This window comes from Pistacia vera, unplaced genomic scaffold (assembly GCF_008641045.1).
Source record: "Pistacia vera cultivar Batoury unplaced genomic scaffold, PisVer_v2 Contig811, whole genome shotgun sequence".
NCBI classification, from domain to species: Eukaryota; Viridiplantae; Streptophyta; class Magnoliopsida; order Sapindales; family Anacardiaceae; genus Pistacia; species Pistacia vera.
Genome location: NW_022196681.1, coordinates 162,659 through 183,407, shown reverse-complemented (window position 1 = coordinate 183,407; position 20,749 = coordinate 162,659). Strand labels below are relative to the sequence as shown.

Genomic DNA, 20,749 nt, shown 5'->3' with positions numbered 1-20,749 from the left:
CGAGAGAGATGTGAAACAATATATAACTAATATTGAATCAGGGTAAAATCGAGCATATTTCTGTTTTCTTTTATTGTTTGAGGTTTGTGTGTTTGTTATTTTGGATTGGCATCATATTCAACATTTACTAATTTATTAATCGCACGTTTATAGAAGAAAACTCAGAATCTGAAAAGAAACCATGTTCACCCACTCTAGTTAGTGGAAGGAGAAGGTGAAGCTTTTATAAACAAAACATTCCATATAATATTTCTTCCACATCAGTCATTGGACTTCAAAAGAGAAGAAGCAACAACGAAATTGTGCTGTCTTTTGGAAATCAAAGATGCTGCATCAGTCCAACTTTGTCCTGATTAAACCTTACCAACCCACAAAAATTAACAAATAAAAATTGAGTCAATAAATGACAATAAGCTAAAAGGATAAGAAGTCGACATTTATTTCTATTTTATATTTCATTTTTTTCAATCAAATGAAGACATGCATGCAGTGATCTTTACTGATGAGTTTCTCCTTCTCTTCTCAAAAGATTTTCCACCTTTAATTTAATCATAAATTAATCCTGGCAGCCGAACTATATTTCTAAACAAATCTAATCTTTTATTCACTTGTCCATTGGCGTTCTCTACCCACCACTCTTCCAGAGCCACAAAGTCTGTCCTGATACGAAATTATTAAAACTAGCCTCGAGAATATAATACACCAATTTCTCACTATATATATAGAGCTTCTTGTTGCTGGTTTGCTACAACCAAGTCTTGTTCTAGCTAGTTAGCAAAATATGGAGAGCTTGAACAAGTATTATGGGTTTCCAATGCTAGTACTAGCATTACTATTTCTTTCCAGGGCGGTACCGTCCTGTGCTGATATATCAGCAACCAAACGTTTTCGATTTAATGTACGTGTTATGATGTTTTGGAACTTTTTTTTTGGTCTGTCTTTATTCAATCTAATGAAAGGTTATTATGGTTTGGTGTTTCAGGTTGAGTGGAAGAAGGTGACTCGATTGTGTCACACAAAGCAACTTTTAACAGTGAATGGGAAGTATCCAGGGCCAACCATTACTGTTAATGAAGGGGACAATGTGGAGATTAAGGTCACAAACACCATTGCCAAGAACACTACCATCCATTGGTGAGTTTTGTCACATTCCATATCACCTGATCAATGAATTTAGAATTCAGTTTATAAGGTTTTGAATCCTCCTAACGAAATAGACTTACTTCGTGTTTACTATAATCAAGTAGATATTGTTAACTTGTTCTGAATTCGTTGTTTTATAAACTGATTCGTTAGACTACGTAGTATTTGATAAATTCAATTTCTTCTTTAATTTTATTATTATAGTGAGTTTTCATAATTTTATTTTAAAATTTATGGTGAATTTTTTAGTGGAAGGTGACTCTTCAAATAAATATATATAATATTTGATCAATTTGCTTTAATTAAGTTGATTGTTCATATGCACGAATTCCCTTTTCTCTTTGTGGAAAAATTTGGTCCCCTACACAGATTAACAATTCGATTTTCTTATTAAAAGAAAATTTTCCTTTTTCTTTGGAGTTGTATTTATATTTATATTTTATTCTTCTTCTTGTTTATTAAAAGTCAAAATGGTAACATCATATAATTAAATAATAAATTAAATGTTGTTTTACCAACAACTCCCATTCCCCATATAATTAATTATGTGTGTCAACATTAACATATAATATTTAATTAATTATTTTTCTAAATTATTTATCAACTTTTTTGCATGGAAATTACACACAACTGGTCAATTTGAGTCAGCTATATGATCACTAGATTATTTAAGCTACAAAACATTTTTAAATAAAGCAACAAGAGTGATACTGTTATATAGAAATAATGGTTAATTAGTTTCAAATATTTTTTTTTTTTTTTTTTTTTTGTTGACTGAAGGTGTTCGGTCAGTTTACACGTACGTATCTATTCCTCTAGAGCTCTCAGTGGTCACTCCTATTAGAGTCTATGAGAACTCAAACTTAAGAACCCATATTAGACTGTCATACTCATTTATCATTAGGTCATACAGTGGTGGTTAATATTATGATAATTCAATGGTGTTAGCCTTTCCCTAGTTTCCACTGGTTTCTAAATTTCACAAGAAAACAAGAGTCACCAACCATCAAATCTTTTCTGCTGATCTAAAATTTCATTTTTTATATTATAAAGTATCAATCTTTTGAATTATATATTTCTTAATCTCTTGCTTAGTTCATCCCATAATTAACATCTCTATTATTTTATTTCTCATTACCTTATAAACAACCATCTAGATATACTGACAAACAACCTCTATAATCTTCTGCATAATGAAAGTGATCATAAAACTAGCCCTTTGGTTACCTCATCTAGATTAATAATCTTTTCCTCGGTAAATTAAACAGATTTAAATCCTAATGAATGAACCAACTATAATCCAACGAGAATATGTCTCATCAACGTATGTGAATAATTTCTGACATACACAAAATAGTTATTTTGAACTATTAATAATTTTCTGAAGTGTTTTAATTTTGTGGTAATGGACAGGCATGGAATTAGGCAATACAGAACAGGATGGGCAGATGGACCAGCTTATGTAACGCAGTGCCCCATCAGAGGAGGGCAGTCTTATACATACAAATTTTCAGTAGCAGACCAAAGAGGAACCTTGTTATGGCATGCCCATTTTGCTTGGCAACGAGCTTCTGTCTATGGCGCCTTCATCATCTACCCTCGCATGCCTTATCCTTTCAAATCTCCAATCCAAGCTGAAATCCCCATCATCTTCGGTAGCCCTTCAATGATCAATCTCTCTATTTTACTTTACTTTGTATACAAACAAACTAATGTACAAACTGTCTATATGACTCATATGTGATTAGATATAAAGATGAATAATTGAGCTAGTGCAACATACATCTAACGCTATCCTAATCTTTCCATGCATATATGACAGGCTGAATTGGGACAAAACAAAGTTTTGTTTGTTTTAAATGAATTATTTGGTTTCTTTGTCTCTTTGGGTGCTGCCGGCTGATTGTTTATCTGGCCATAACATTTGGTGGTTGAATAAGACAGGTGAATGGTGGAATAGAGATGTGGATGCAGTAGAAGATGGTATGAAGACTGGAAGAGGCCCTGATTCTTCCGATGCTTATACAATAAATGGTTTTCCAGGACCTCTTCATACCTGCTCCGCAAAAGGTAAATAATTAACATCGCGATCTTCGAATAATTTTAGAAGAGTAATGTCACATCAGTTTGAAATATAAAAAAACCTGTTTCTTTTTTACAGATACTTTGATCCAGACAGTGGAGCCTGGAAGAAGCTACATGCTTCGAATAATCAATGCAGCTCTTAACGATGAACTCTTCTTTGCGGTAGCCAAACATACATTTACAGTTGTGGAGATTGATGCAGTTTATACAAAACCCTTTACAACTCCGGCAATAATGATAGCTCCTGGACAAACCACCACCGTTTTGCTTACTGCAAATCAAGTTCCTGATTCCTCAGGCTTGTTTGCAATGGCTGCCAGGCCTTATCTCACTTCTGTTTTCCCCTTCAATAACTCCACAACAATTGGTTTCTTAAGGTACAAGAACAAGGGCACTGGGAAAATTAAAACCAACCTGAACACTTGGAATCTTCAGCTTTACAATCTTCCTGGTATGGAAGATACTCCTTTCGCCACAAAATTTGCGAACAATTTGCGGAGCCTTGCATCTTCTCAATACCCTTGTAATGTGCCTAAAACAATTGATAAACGAGTTGTTGTAGCTATAAGCTTAAACCTTCAAGATTGTCCTGAAAATGAAACCTGCACAGGGTACAATGGAAAGAAGTTCTATGCTTCGATGAACAACCAATCTTTCGTTCGTCCCTCCTTGTCGATATTGGAATCCCATTACAAGAATCTGACGACAGGCGTTTTCACATCAGACTTTCCAGAGAGGCCACCGAACTATTTTGATTTTACTGGTGTTAATCCTGTAACCGAGAACATGAACACAGAATTCGGGACAAAACTTCTGGTGGTACCCTTTGGCACAAACATAGAAATTGTGTTACAGGATACAGGTTTTCTCAATGTGGAGAACCATCCGATTCATGTTCATGGACACAACTTCTTCATTGTCGGGAGAGGATTCGGAAATTTCAACGAGGCCAAGGATCCGAAGAAATACAATCTTGTTGATCCTCCGGAGAGGAACACAGTGGCGGTGCCAAGTGGGGGATGGGCTGCAATTCGGATAAAAGCCGATAATCCTGGAGTTTGGTTCATTCATTGCCACCTCGAAGAGCACACTTCATGGGGACTCGCCATGGCGTTTATTGTTAAAAATGGCCCTGGTCCTGAGCAAGGCTTGCTTCCTCCTCCTCAGAATCTTCCTGCATGTTAAGGAATTAATTAGCTAAATTTAGGGGATTTTAAACTAAGATTTGCCATAGAATAGAAGAGAATTGAGTGTGGAAGATTTCTGATTCTTGAGAAATTTGCAGCTTGTAAACGCTTTCAAGTAATTATGTGAATTGATCGAAAAGTTTTGGGCTTAAATAGTATATGATTTTAAAGAATTAGTACTGAATTCTATTCATTAATATAGCATTGGATCATGAATCAAGCTAAAAAAATTATTGAAAAACAGAAGAATCAATTCAAAAAAACCTTGTAAATGTCAAGGATTGATTTAGGGGGAGACCAGCGCAGTAACCCACTGTTACACTCTTTTGTATTTCGTATTTTTATATTATACGTAATGTAGAAATGCACTGTATATTGGAATATTTATGTTATCAAAAGCAAATTATTATTAAAATCTTATAATTACTCCATGAAAGAAGTGTTACAATGAATAGACTAGTAGATAATTAATTGCATAAGATCTCTCCTACATATTATTTGGATTCCTCATTGATAAATGATTAACTTCAAAAATTTTTCTAATGCATCATTAACATTAATTATACCCCTTTTGTTATTTCTTAGTTTATTTGTTGCTCATGATTCATTGATTTCTATGTTTGAAATTTATTAGATTTGGTTTTGTTTGTTATTTTAAAAGAAGACATCACTAATACTAAAAGTTCCATTAACTCTTGATTCTTAATTATGGTTTTGATTGTGTTGTGGATATAAAAACAACCTTTCTTTGGGTGGAGAGTATTTGCAACTTTCTTTAGACCTTTTTATTACTAATTATATGCTAACCCTAATAGTAGAAAGTACATATTTTTAGCCACATCTTTTATTATAAAAGGGTATTTTGGTCAATTGACTCTTTATTGCTTCCACGTGTCAACTACACATAGGTGGCACGAAATTGTTTTTGCTCGAGTAACATGGATGGGTAAACACCGATTTTATTGAAAACTAACAAAAAAAATAGTGAATAATATTTGATATATCATATATATACAACCGAACCAATTATGAAACGTATCTATCAATACCATATTTATCCAATACCAATGGCACTAGTTTGTTAAAAGCTTTTGGATATAGTAATTCCAAAAAACGTCCCACCACCGATTATATCAATATACAACGAATCAATTATGAGAATCTTTACTACATATCAAGATTCTAAGTGTAAAAATCTGGTTCATCACTGTGAAAGCTACCAAGGGATTTCCAGGCAGGATTTTGGCATGGGTTTGGCAGAATCAAGAAAGACAAGAAGAAAAGCACAGCAAAGGACATTGGGTTGGTCCAAATAAAAATGTTTATTATAAAGTTTTTTTATTTAAAGGATTGTAATGTTAAGTTACCTTTATTTAAATGCTAATACACATTTATACATTGTGTTTTTTATAATAAATTAGTGTAATTAATATAAGACCATTATAGCTTTAATCATGGTTGATGTAATTGATCATTGAAGTGGGCCAAATATGTAATGATATAAACTTACAAAAAGAAATTGATGGCCCAACCTTTTTTGACCACTCACTCTCATCATAAAAATTTTCCTATACGATATTTGGTATAATATTAATTGGGAAATAATTTAATTTAATGTTAATATTAATTGGGAAATTAATTTAATTTAATGTTAATATTAATTGGGCTTCACATGATGCCATGGAAACAAGAGCCATAGAAATGAAAGGGGTGGAAGTAAAAGATTTCACATGATTTATCAAAGAAAGAGAATGGAATATGCAGCTCAGGCTTTAATACTTTTCTTTATTTTCTTTAGAGCCTGCAGCTTTTATTGCTTTTGCCTGGGCCGCGTGCAAACCCATTTTCACCTCTTTTTTCCATTTTTACTATTTTTGTTCACACGTGTAAAATTTATTAGAATTTATATTGTTTAGTATGAAGTTTTACATTGAACAAAGTATGTAAAAGGGAACAATTTTGAATGTATTATTCCAGAGATCTTGAGGTCGATTCACTTAAGTTGTTAATAAGAATAATCATTGAAAGGATTTATTCGACTGTTAACTTAAGGGTTCTGGAAGATTAATTGACGTACGTGTAAGTTCGGACACCTCCGATCACTAAAAGATTAGGTTATCACTAAAGTGATTTACTTGACTGTTAATTTTATGACCTTAAGAGATTAGTTGAGATATACGTAAATTGGGCAGATATCCGGTAAAAAAACAAAAAAGTATGTAAAATAGAAAATTTAATAATCGAAATATAATGTTTGATAAAGATTTAATTGGAAGATAGCTGGCAATTCTTTTTGTCACTTTTTTTGTACAGAATTTGAAAGTCAAAATTCTGTAATTAAAAAATTCCATTAATTAATTAGAGCGTGGGACTACTAAATCTACAGTCAAATTATCCCCTAAAGAAAGTTGATATATTCCAACTTGCAAAACACAATTAACTTGATAGTGGAGGGCAAACCCATATATTAAATATGTTTAATATAAACTTTAATGCTTTATTAAATTAATTAATTAAAATCCCTATACACAATCCCCTATGCTTAAATACATGGCTTCTTTCTTAATAATAAATTTGCATTGAATTTGGGTTCTAGGATTTTATTGAACTTAGAGATTGTTTAAATTAGAGTAAACAGTCATATTCTCACCCAAGGTTTGACAAAATCTTAAGTTGGTATCCCAAGTTCCATTTATTCCAAATTCTCATCCTTAAAATAACTTAAAATGGTTAGATATAACAGTTTAGGGATAAATTAGTCATTTCGTAGAGGAGGCGCACATTAACAGATCGACACCCCTAACAAAGCTCTGGTGCACGTTAGCCAACATCATCGCGGACTTTTTTGCCATTTTCTGGCGATTCTTCCACCCAAAATCACTATTGTCACCACTATTCAAACCCTCATTCTCCCCTCTACAAAACCTTACCCTTCACAACCTCTCATCACTCGCCGATCGCTAGCCACGACAGTCGCCACATGCAATTGGTTTTCGTCAATCTCCACCGACGAATGGCCACTAAACGGTTGCTAGGGACATAGGGTTTCGTAGATTTGGAGACGCTGGTTGCAATGGTGATGTCCAATTGGATTTTCGTCGTTGGAATACAGTGAAGAACGACGAAAATCTAAGCCTGACAGTGCCGATGATTGGAGGGCCCAATGAGTCGGGAACCAGAGGGGTTTTGGACGACGGACAATGGGGAAGGTGATGGAGGTGACCAGGGGGTTCGCTGCCATTGGAAACATCACAGATTTGGTGAAAATCGAGACCGTGCGCAATCACTGAGGGTGTAATTGAAGTAATTTCAAAATAAGATGGTTAATTTTATAATTTTAGTAATTTAAGAGTTAAAACATAATTTCTTAATTTAGGGTTAAAGGCATTACAGTAATTGCACTCCCACTACCCTAAAAATTGTTAACAATGTTATTTTAAGGGTTGAAATCTGGAATAAATAGAACTTGGGGTATCAACTGTGATTTCGTCAAACCTTGGGTGGGAATATGTCCTTTACTCTTTAAATTATTTAATTTTTAATTAGCATAGCTTGTATTTTGTGAAATTTCAAGTCTAAAAAATGAGTAATGCTACAGTTACCGAAGGTTGCACACCGAATCTGTGCACCAAATGACGTGACAAAATCCTGACCGTTGATTTATTACCAGTTAATATTAATCAATGGTCAAGATTTTATCACATCATTCGGTACACAGATTCGATGCACAACCTTTGGTGACTCTATCATTTTCCCTAAAAAATAGATCCCCTAAAAGTAGTTTGTCTTATTGAACTTTATTCTTAATAGGAAATCTATAAAATATTAATCTTTTTATATCATATAAATAATAAACANATTATGAGAATCTTTACTACATATCAAGATTCCAAGTGTAAAAATCTGGTTCATCACTGTGAAAGCTACCAAGGGATTTCCAGGCAGGATTTTGGCATGGGTTTGGCAGAATCAAGAAAGACAAGAAGAAAAGCACAGCAAAAGACATTGGGTTGGTCCAAATAAAAATGTTTATTATAAAGTTTTTTTTATTTAAAGGATTGTAATGTTAAGTTACCTTTATTTAAATGCTAATACATATTTATACATTGTGTTTTTTATAATAAATTAGTGTAATTAATATAAGACCATTATAGCTTTAATCATGGTTGATGTAATTGATCATTGAAGTGGGCCAAATATGTAATGATATAAACTTACAAAAAGAAATTGATGGCCCAACCTTTTTTGACCACTCACTTTCATCATAAAAATTTTCCTATACGATATTTGGTATAATATTAATTGGGAAATAATTTAATTTAATGTTAATATTAATTGGGAAATTAATTTAATTTAATGTTAATATTAATTGGGCTTCACATGATGCCATGGAAACAAGAGCCATAGAAATGAAAGGGGGTGGAAGTAAAAGATTTCACATGATTTATCAAAGAAAGAGAATGGAATATGCAGCTCAGGCTTTTACTTTTCTTTTATTTCTTTAGAGCCTGCAGCTTTTATTGCTTTTGCCTGGGCCGCGTGCAAACCCATTTTCACCTCTTTTTTCTATTTTTACTAATTTTGTTCACACGTGTTAAATTTATGAGAATTTATATTGTTTAATATGAAGTTTTACTCTGAATAAAGTATGTAAAATAGAGCGAATTTTGAGTGTACTATTCAAGAGATCTTGAGTTCGATCTATTTAGGTTGTTAATAAGGATGAACATTGATGAGATTTACTCAACAATTAACTTAAGAGTCCTAGAAGATTAATTGAGGTATGCGTAAGCTCGAACACCCCTGATCATTAAGAAAAGATAGGGGTGTTCAAAAGAATCGGTTAGAACCGTAACCGACGGGTACCTGGGGTTTGGTTTCAGTTCGTATCCGAAATCGACCGTCAACGGGTAGGTTCCAGTTCTAAATTTTTGAAACCGTTACTATACGGTTCTGGTTCTAGTTCCTATAATTAGGAACCGAAATCGGGAACCGAGAACCGAGACTAATATAAAATAAAATTAAAGATTAAGGGGGTTAATAAAAACTTTTATAGAAAAAGTAATGTGAATATATTTATATTTATATTTCATAACATTTAAAGTAAGTTGGTTTGACTTTTGAGAATCTACCTTTACAAAGTAATGGAGTTTGTAATTTTATTTTTGTTAACAAGTGATAGGTGAGAGGATATTTGTAAGTTTTTAAGGGTTTTTTTACCATTTTAAAAAATTTTGGGGGGTCATATAATTTTATAGAGTACTCAGAATCAGAACCGAAACTATTGTTACATGTTCCGGTTCTTGTTCCAAATTTCAAGGAACTGTCGGTTCTGGTTCTTTAAAAAAATGTACGGTATCTGGAACCGAACACCCTTAAGAAAAGAGATTGTTACTAAAGATATTTACCTGACTGTTAACTTTATAGCCCTAAGAGATTAGTTGAGGTACACATAAACTGGCTAGACACCTGGTAAAAAAAAAAAAAAAAANTATACGTGGTTTTAGAATGCAATTAAACAACCTAAAGTTGTTTCAAAATGTTGAGGACCCTAATTCCCAATATTTTATTTTTATTTTTTTTAAAGTGATATGATATCAATATATTTATTTATTTATTTTATTTTGGGCAATTTGATTGATATTCGAAATTGAATCCTAAAAAAATTGGTGAGGCTTATCCCGTGAATGTGATTAAAAAATTCATGAGATTTATTGCATACATATAATGTCCATGACTTTGTCCACATTAATTATTTTTCCTCTAGTTTCTATCTCTATCTTATCTTTCCCCCATTGTCCACACTCTGTTTTGTGGCAATTTCATTTATCCTACATACATTATAACAGTTTATTAATGTGACAAATTACCCACTCCTCGAGAATTAGAGAATCTGAATCCGTGATCATATATACATTATAACAGTCTATTAATTAGAACTAATCTCAATGTGTTAATTTAGCGATGTGAAATAAATACAATTTCTAATAAAATCAAAATGTAATATGGAACAAATTGAATAATGAACATAATCTAATGGTTGGGATAACATAAATTATATAAGAAAGAATAATGTAAATACATAATAAATAAAACTTTATGCAAAAGAATGATTTGTTCATAATACTATTACTAATCCCCACTACTTGACTTTTACTTAAAAACTTAAATAGATCTAACCGAGGTAATTCATCATCAACTCAATCCCATCCCCCAACCCCACTTCCTTCTTCTTCTTCTTCCTTTATTTCCTCCTCCTCCATTCTTTTCTTTCCTTTCAATCTTCTCTTCAACCACCATTTCATAATCTATCACCAATGTACCTCAAACTTTCATTCTTTTCACTTACACCCCTCTTCTTTCTTCTTCTTTCCCCTGTTTTCTTCTCCTCCTCCTCCTCCTCTCTCCCCAATCCAGAACCTGCATCAATCCAACCTTTCCATGTCGCATCCTCCCCTCCAGCCACAATCCCTGCATTCCCGGAACAGTCCAATGTCGCCGGCTGTCCACTTAACCTCCCTGAAGGGCTTTTTCATAGCGTAAAGAGTGCATGTGGAGTTTCCAAACCCGGTGATGCAACCGGGCAGCTTCACCGAAGCCGGTGCTGTCCAGTTCTAGCTTCGTGGCTCTACGCCGCCTATTCGGCCACTGCTTTGGGCAGAACTGGCAGTGTGAGCCCGGCCATTGTGGGTCACTCTCCAACTTCTGTGGACTTGCCTCTGCTGCCTGATGACTCTGAAACTTGCGTGGATGATCTTGGAAAAGCTCTGAAACAAAAGGGAATAGAACTCGTTAAGCCTAATGAAACTTGTGATGTGGTGTATTGTTACTGTGGCATTAGATTGCATCCCCTCAACTGCCCTGAAGCTTTCTCTTTGAACCAGAAAGGAAAACTTTCTGGGAATAAAAATGTGAAGAGATTAGAAAGAGATTGCTTGAGTAGCAGCTCCAATGTCAATGGATTTCCAGGCCTTGGTGGCTGTAACAAATGCTTACACTCTCTTCATCAGGTAAATTTATATTTTGGTTCAATTTGGTTTCTTTTTCCTTTTGTGGGTATCATACAAAATCAAAGAAGAACAAATGGGTGATTTAGGGTTTGTTCATCTGGCTTGATAAATTGGGAAAGTTGATTTTTTTTTTTTTTTTTTTTAATGTTGCTTTTCTTTACTATACTTCATGTGGATTACCTTCTTGTCTCTGGTTTAACACTTTTAGTATGTTTTACGCGCCATAAAAGTTTGTGAAAGAAACACGCGCCATTGGCCATATGGATTTGAGTCTTCAGCTCACTTTTGGCTAAAACTTTTCCTTCGATCTTTGGGAAGAAACAAGAAAGAAACACTGGCCACATAGATGCCCTAAACACCAGAGGTTCAAACCATAAACTTTGTTCTAAATGTGTCCCGGATAGGATTCGAACCCGGTACTTTGGTTTAAATGTTTGGTCTAAGTGGTAATGTAGAACTCCATTAATTTCCTTGGACTTGGATTTTTCAAGTGAACAGTCGGGAATACTGCTGGGTATTAAAGGCTTGACTTGCGGATTCCAGTTGATTTTTGTTGGATGTTGTACCTAATTATTCGGTGTATATAACTTCATTTACCAAACTTTTGTTAGTACAATCAAATGACATTTATAACTTGTACTTGTTTGATTTAATAATGTTTTATTGCAGCTTAACAACCAGGCTTCCAATGGAAGCAAATCAGATGAGAGGACTACCAAAATACACAACAAAGATTGTCAACTAATGGGGCTCACTTGGCTGCTTGCCAAGAACCGAACTGCCTACATTCACACTGTTTCAGCGGTCATACGCGCTATGATGATGAGCACAGATGGCTCTGATCCTCAATCTTGCACTCTTAGCAGTGATGGAATGCCTCTCGCTGTTGATTCTTTTGATATTTCGAATCAGTCTTCATCGATCAATCTTCCGGTTCCCTTCTATATCTCCCTTTTATCACTATGTTTGTTATGTATGTTCTTCATTGTACCATCTGCGCGGTTTTAGCTAGAACTTGTAAGGTTTTATATCAGTGAATTCTGTAATTTTGTCATCCCATTTTGTTCCTGTTAATGTAGCAAGTAGAATTCATCGTCCTGTTCATTTTTAGATGTCAATCTAACGGGTGAAACTGGCGAGATAGGAATGTGTATGGGGAGATTATAAAGGAACTAAATGAAAACTCAGGTGGACCAGACTAACATGGAGGTTACAGGGTACTGCTTTGTTTTAGAGAGACAAATTTAGGGAAAATGGGCACTTGTTTGCTGGAATCATTTGAATGTCAACATCTCCTACAGGGAAATCTTTTATCTTCTATGGCTTGTATGCACAGAAGATAAATGGAATATGGACTTCAAATTCGGACCTAAAATTCAAACTTAAAATCCAGACGTTCCGAAATTAGAAAAATAATGCTTTGAGATGGTTTTTGGAGGAATTTAACTTTGGAAATATTTGGGAATGGTCAATTTTTGGAATTTGATTAGGGGGCAATTGTTATAACTTGAAGCAGCAGCAAGGAGAAACATCAACATCATAATTTGACTCCAATGTAACCTTTTGAGAAATATTTCTTTTAACCTTTACCCATGATTTACCTTACCACGGCAGTGGTCCGGCCACTTTAGTTATTTAAAAAAGAGTAAACGACATATTTGATGAAATCCTAAGTTGGTACCTCAAGTTCCATTTATTCTATATTCCTACCCTTAAATTAACGAAAAATGGTTAGACATAACGGCTTAGGGGTAAATTGGTCATTTCGCAGAGGAGGCGCACATTACCAGATCGCCGCCCTTAACAAAGATCTGGCACACGTTAGCCAACATTAGGGGTTTTCAAAAGAATCGGTTGGAATCGGAACCAGCGGGTACCCTGGGTTTGGTTCCGGTTCCTACCCAGAACTAGTCGTCAATGGGTAGGTTTCGGTTCCAAATTTTTAGAACCGTTAATGTGTGGTTCCAGTTCCGGTTCCTATAGTTAAGAACCGGAATCGGAACCAGGAACCAGGAACCGAGACTAATATAAAATAAAATTTAAGATTAGGAGGGTTAATAAATACTTTTGTAGAAAAAGTAATGTGAATATATTTATATTTATATTTCATAACATTTCATGCAAGTTGGTTTGACTTTTGAAAATCTACCTTTACAAAGTAATGGAGTTTGTAATTTTGAATTTTGAATTTATAATTTGTAATTTTATTTTTGTTAACAAGTGCCAGGGGGGGGTTGTATTTGTAAGTTTTTAAGGGTTTTTTTATCATTTTAAAAACTTTTGGGGGGTCATAGAATTTTATAGGGTACCCAGAATCAGAACTGGAACCGTTGTTACAGGTTCTGGTTCTGGGTACCTAGGAACCGGAACCATCGGTTCCGGTTCTGGTTCCAAATTTCAAGGAACCGTCGGTTCCGATTCCTTCAAAAAGTGTAGGGTACCCGAAACTGAACACCCTTAGCCAACATCACCAATGACGTTTTTCGCCCTTTTCGGCGATTCTTCCACCCAAAATCACCCTTGTCACCACCATTCGAACCCTCATCCTCCCCTCTACAAAATCGTACCCTTCACAACCCGTCATCACTAGCCGATCGCTAGCCACGACAGCCGCCACATGTGACTGGTTTTCGTCGCTCTCCACCGGCGAATGGCCACTAAATGGTTGCTGGGGACATAGGGGTTTCGTAGATTTGGAGATGCTGGTTGCAATGGTGATGTCCAATTGCATTTTTGTCGCCGGAATCGATCGGAATCCAGCGAAGAAAGACGAAAACCTAAGCTTAACGGTGCCGGCGATTGGAGGGCCCAATGAGTAGAGAACCAGAGGGGTTTTGGATGACGGACGATGGGGAAGGTGATGGAGGTGACCGGGGCTTTTGCCGCCATCGGAAACAACCCAGATCCAGTGAAAACCGAGACAGTGCGTAGTCACTGAGGGTGTAATTGAAGTAATTTCAAAATAAGATGGTTAATTTATAATTTTAGTAATTTAGGGGTTAAAACATAATTTATTAATTTAGGGTTAAGGGCATTATGGTAATTGAACCCTTACTACCCTGAAAATTGTTAACAGTGTTATTTTAAGGGTGGGAATTGGAATAAATAAAACTTGGGGTACCAACTATAATTTTATCAAACCTTGGGTGGGAATATTTCGTTTACTCTTTAAAAAAATATACTTATATACTATTTAATAAAGTAAATATATTTATAAAAAAGTACTATGCGGCCCAACTAGAATGAAGCCCTAAAACTGAAGTTGCTATTGCCACCGCACCTTAGGTTAGGCCCATTCTATGCGATTTATAAAATTAAATCCATAAATTGATTTTTACAATATTAGTATTTTATTAAAAATTATATCTTGGACCCTAAATAATAAAAAAACCATAATTATGTTTTACAAGTTTAATATATGTTTGTAATTGTAAAGGCTATCAAACTGCATACACCGAATTATTCTTAGTCAAATTATTAATAAAAAGATAATCGTTTTAGTAAAAAGATTTCATCACCAAATAGACTGTTCTTGCTCATGTAACGACCAGGAAAAAAATCTTATTCTCGACGCATCCAGATTTAGAGAACCGGTGTTCCTCTCGACGAACGTCCAGACACTTCAAATTCAGAAAGTTTATTTGGAAGAAGAAATGTACTTGACAATAAAGGAGTTATTTTCATGATTTAAAGAAAACAGAACAAGCGATTTTGTCTTTTTAATAATCAAATATGGTCAATTCAAGACAGCGGAGCTAAGTGTCATTTTTTCAAATCATGGGGTTCCAATGTAGTTTCTTTTTACCACAGGGGAAAAGATATATTTACCTCTTAATTAATAATAATAATAAAAAAAAACACTCAGTAGTACAAGTAGAATTTTATTAAAAGAAAAGAAAGAAAAAGAGAAAGTTGACACTTAGATTGAGAGACTTAACGAGCCTTTTTTCTCAAGATATTCTACCATTTTTTATTTATTTATTTTATTCCATTAATTACGACTTATTTAATCAAATAATTAGTTCTACCATTTTTGTCAATTTTCCCACACACATTCATGAATTTATAAGAAAATATTAATGCAATTAACTAGTTTCCTTTCTATGTCGGTGTATAAAATAAATTACAACCAATCATCTATTAGTAAATCGTTCGTATATTCGCCAGATGTCTGTATCTGTATCCGTCGCTATTACTTTACCAATTATTATCATCATTTTCGATGTTAACGCTTGTGTAATACTTCTTATCTCATCTTTCTTTTACTTTCTTAATTTATTTTTTCTTTTTTCTATTAAAATTTCTGATTGGAAATTCACACTTAATTGTTTAAAAAAATCTACCCCATGTTCTAAGCATTTCCCCAATGTTAGAAACCCTAATCATATTGTAGTTAAGCTAATAAAGTCAGATAATGATAGATGGTTGGTACAAACCACAACTTGTGTTGATGTTGTTCGTGTTACATTGCACTGTAATTTTGTTCGGGAGTTCAGGATCATCGGTCATTAAATCTCTGGTAGTTTTCTTCCATCTTTTAAATTTAATCTTTTGGAGATAGATATAGATTAATTAAATTAGATATTTTTTTTATCAAATTAAGAAGGTATTTTAATTTTCTTAATAAGTTTTTAGAGTGTGAGGAAATTAAGAGATTAATGATTTTTTATTGATTTTATTTGCATATCAAAATGTTATTGGAATCTAATTGTTTATGATGTGGTTGAATGCATAGTTATACCATTTTGTTTCAGTGTCCATTAGATTCTTGGTATGCAGAAATGTTAAATGGAAGAGATAGGTGGGGTGTTTGAATCTCCATGTTCAGTAGAGTGGTCATTGATTGTTCATGTAGAAAGATTTCACTTCTAGCTGATTTCAAGGTAATACGTGCAGGATAATATCCCAGTTACAATTCATATATCTGGTATTACTATCAGTATTTATAGAATTCCATTATCAGATAGTATGAGGTGTTTTTGTGGGAGTGAGTTATCGCAGTAACACCCAAGATCCAACACTCTTGAGGCATAATACAGAATGAACAAAATGGATGAAGTGATAATGTGATAATGTGATATCTTTATACAATATAGGTTGTATTCATGTATAGATTAGAAGAAATAAAAAAACAGTGAATATCATTTGCATTGAAATAAATCTCAGCAAAGTTAAATTAATTATCTTCAATTACCATGCCCCTTCAGTACATGATCCCGCAGTTCCGATTCATAAGCATTATTCTAGCTCACACATTTGCTTCTTCTGAACCTATATATATACCTCCAGTAACCTCTCCAATATCTCAACAACAAATTTCCTATGTGACTCATATACACAGCAACCTGCACATTCTCCACAAACACCACCATCATACACTTCCTATTCAACACTTGAAAGAGAACCACCTCAACCACATAATTCAATTTGTCTGAAGCTGCATTTTGTTCTCTCATAGCTGTTTGATCATAATTCTTCTTGTTTGCTCTCACCTTGCATAGAAAATATAAATAGAAATAAAAACAAGAATTAGAAAAAACTGTAGTTTGGTTAATTTTAGAACTAACAGATTAGTATGATGACGGCAAATTTCTCGTTTATAATGAAGCAGCATGCTCTTTATCCTTTCATGAAGTTGCAAGTATAAGAATTTCATCCTCGTTTCTTTTGTAGGTATATATATATATATATATATATAATAGATGTTTATTTCTTTATTTGTTGCTTGACAGATTTCCTAATTGCCAACCCAAATCGACATGTGAAGCTTTCAAAAACAAAAATGAAGTGAAATGACAGGTCAGTAAGATCATTTTCAGCCGGAAGAATCTCATAAGACTATCTTTAATGTTTCCAAATTTATCATTGGAATGATAAATGTTGCATTTTTAATCAAATAGGCTCTCAAAGTTTAAAAATTGTATCATTTATACCCTTTCGCCATCAGTGTGCTACATAGGTAAAATGGTGACTTTTGGTTTTATAAAAAAGTGTTGGGGTAAAATATAACTTTGGTATTGTAAGAAAGTGTTTTGTAAACTCAGCGATGATGTAATGAAATTAGGGCAAATGGGTATCAGTGATAGAGTTTTTAAATTTTGAGTGTTCATTTAATAAGACAAACGGGTATCAATAATACATTATTCAAACTTTGAGGGCCTATTTAATAAAAAAAGTGTGAAAATTGTTCTCCCAATAATAAATTTGAAAACTTTAAGGGTAGTCTATAATATTCTTCCTTTTCACATCTCTATTTTCTATGATCCACCTAATAATAAATTAATAGATGATTTTAAACATAATTTCTAAGGCATTAGACTTGATCGAACAAATCGAGTGCAATCATGTTCATATCACATAAAATCAATCATTATGTGGTAGGTGTCTCTTCTATTATTCGAACACAACACTATTGAGTATAGTTAACCCGAGTAACTAAAAGGTTTGCTATTCGACCACAACGAGAAAGGTTAAATACATGTCCTTCTTTCAACCTCGCAATTTTATTTTTGGGTTTGATCATCACAAACATGCATGCTTCACCTAAATTAATGTGTATACTCCTACCATTCGTCGCAAAAACATCCTTAATTATAAGCTAGAACTTCATCAAATGCATGCCCTCTCCATATATATGCAGTCAAATGGCAGGCTTTCAATGGAAACATATAAACTTTGAGTCGAACACCTTCATATGTCTGCCCACACAAGAATACATCCACAGAACAAACGGAAAAGATTAGGTACACCAACTCCTTTTCATCTTTTACATGTGTTCTTACGTCATTTGCTCTTGTCTAATTTGTCATACACTAAACTTTTTGATCACTACAAAACTAACGGCTGTCAGCACAATTCACACTGAGTTGTCTACATGCATTTTACACACTAACTCATGTAAAAAGAATCTCACACGTAATCATCCTCTCTGGTTTCTCCATTTCCTCATAAATAACCCTTCAAAATTTGATAAAACCACTAGCATGTGAGGATTTAGGGGGTTTTTCCACTACTTTTTGGTCTAATTTTACTACCAAACAGCTCCATTAGTAGCCGTTGATTCTGCATTGGACCCAGCGAAGTTGTTTGTCTCTATTTGAATTGATGCCTATCATGATTTGAATGCTGAAATGGAGCTTTTACAATATTTGTAACGTGGTGTTTTTGTAACCGACGGCGTTGATGCAATCCATCTGTTACAATGAAACAAAACGATGGTGGCTTTTTCTCAGGCGGGTTTCCACACGTGTCCTTCTCTGCTTTCATCAACTTTTTTATGCCCTATGCATGTCCTATAGGTTACACTAATCCACCACCCCCTCTTTCCTCTTACTGCGCTATATAAACCCTACCATTCTTCACTTCAAACTCACACCAATTTCAATTTCTTCTTCTTCTTTTTCTTCTTGTTTGTGGGTTGGCAATGGCTGTTTCTGTTGACCCTCTTGTTGTTGGAAGGGTTATTGGTGATGTTGTTGACATGTTTGTTCCGAGTGTGAACATGTCTGTTTACTATGGCGCTAAGCATGTGACTAATGGGTGTGACATCAAGCCATCCATGGCTATCAATCCCCCTAAGATCACTATCACTGGCCATTCTGATGAGCTTTATGCTCTGGTTTGCTCTCCATTCAAACTCTTTTGTGTATATATATTTTTATATAACTTCATGCATGGCGATATTATGAAGATTAATGATGTTTAATTGTTTGCTGTAGGTGATGATTGATCCAGACGCACCCAGCCCCAGCGAACCCAGCATGCGAGAATGGGTTCACTGGTCAGAAAATTTTGTTCCTCCAACGCGCCAACTTAATTAATTAATTTACTTCTTCTCTGTTGGTGTTTAATTATTCTCTTCATTCATGCAATCTTGTTTGTGTTTTCAGGATCGCCGTGGACATTCCTGGTGGCACTAACCCAACCAAAGGTGAAAAATGGGGCAGTAAATTAAATGCTATGATCTGATGATCAAATATTAATATTTTCATCTGCATGCATGGCCAGAAAAACAAAATTACCTCCAGAAAATTAAATATTTCTTTCGATTTTGCTGGCTGCATGCATACATGTGTTAAATAAGATTTCAAGATATCTTTTTCGAAGTTCATGTAGTTAAAATAAGAGCTCGTTATAGCTGGACATTGATTTTGACACTGATAAAGCCTTTAGAACTGTTCTCAGTGTCCACTCTACATAGTACGCGGCAAAATGGAGCATGAATGTGATAATTTTTTGAGAAATTCTTTAGGGTTACATCACATCACATCAGGATGATCATGAGCATACATGTTTTCTTGAATTACGCCAACACCAAATACTACTCTAACATTTGTCCATCGCCGCAACATTTCCCAAATGATCGATACAACACAACTATTAATTCTCTATTCCCTTGGGCACGTGGTACGAGTATGCTTTCATGTTCATGGAGAAACAAAATGTTTAGCTCATTAACCCTATTCTTGTTTTCTGTTTTCTCAAATGCAAAATTTTGTGTTACGTACCTGTGTACATGATAAAAGCTTTTCTTTCCGATTCTTTGTGCATATACAGACACACTTTCTTCTCTTTCATTCGATTTCCCCATTATTAATTAATGTAACGGATGCGTTTTCTTCTTGGGTGGGTTTTACTTTTAATTTTGTATGCAAAACCACGGCATGTTGGCACGTGTTTGATTCTGGAAGCAACAGGTATCACCCATGTCGATGATAGCCTGCCCACTTGTGACTCCATCTGTATCATCTCCTTAGTTGATTAGTGTTCTTGAAACCACATGTCTATCTCATATCTCTCCACTTGTCCATCATTCAGACTGCAGCCTTAGATTCCAAACTATTAAATGATACTTTTAGAATATTGATTTAGCTAATGTACGTAGTTTTAATGAAGTGGGTTGAATGAATGTTGCAGGGAAAGAGATTCTGCCATACGTGGGTCCACGTCCTCCAGTTGGCATTCATCGCTTCATCATGGTGCTGTTTCAGCAGAAGGCTCCATTAGGGGTGGTGGAGCAGCCAGCGTCTCGTGCAAACTTCAACACTCGGCTTTTTGCAAGGCATTTGGATCTGGGTCTCCCTGTGGCTACTATTTACTTTAACTCTCAGAAGGAGCCAGCAAGCCGTAGGCGTTGAGCATGCACGGAGAAGTAGTACAGGAAGACAAGTTAGAGTCAGCGATGGAGGCAGCCAGAGAGTTGTGGAGTGGCCTAGTGGCTTCCAAGTGTTGTCGTTTTAATTAGTTTTTATTATTAGTGCAAGCCGTGACGTGTCTAGTTAATGTTAAAGCCGTTTGTTGCCTTTGCAAAGTTCATGTAAGCTG

At 34.6% G+C, this 20,749-nt stretch overlaps 3 protein-coding genes across 3 annotated transcripts; all 3 read left to right on the top strand.

Moving 5' to 3' along the window:
• Positions 1-781: 781 nt before the first annotated feature.
• LOC116117478 (laccase-1) lies at positions 782-4,544 on the top strand. Its single transcript, XM_031403500.1, has 5 exons — positions 782-898; positions 983-1,134; positions 2,557-2,798; positions 3,088-3,213; positions 3,305-4,544. Exons 1-5 carry the CDS (start codon positions 782-784, stop codon positions 4,411-4,413), a joined length of 1,746 nt encoding a protein of 581 aa, XP_031259360.1. The 3' UTR covers positions 4,414-4,544.
• Positions 4,545-10,627: 6,083 nt separating this feature from the next.
• LOC116117476 (uncharacterized GPI-anchored protein At4g28100-like) lies at positions 10,628-12,552 on the top strand. The gene is made up of 2 exons (XM_031403498.1): positions 10,628-11,425; positions 12,095-12,552. Exons 1-2 carry the CDS (start codon positions 10,733-10,735, stop codon positions 12,431-12,433), a joined length of 1,032 nt encoding a protein of 343 aa, XP_031259358.1. The 5' UTR covers positions 10,628-10,732; the 3' UTR covers positions 12,434-12,552.
• A 6,262-nt stretch (positions 12,553-18,814) lies between these two features.
• Positions 18,815-20,749, top strand: LOC116117477 (protein MOTHER of FT and TFL1-like). Its single transcript, XM_031403499.1, has 4 exons — positions 18,815-19,043; positions 19,144-19,205; positions 19,315-19,355; positions 20,342-20,749. The coding sequence occupies exons 1-4, from the start codon at positions 18,849-18,851 to the stop codon at positions 20,560-20,562; spliced, it is 519 nt and encodes a 172-aa protein (XP_031259359.1). The 5' UTR covers positions 18,815-18,848; the 3' UTR covers positions 20,563-20,749.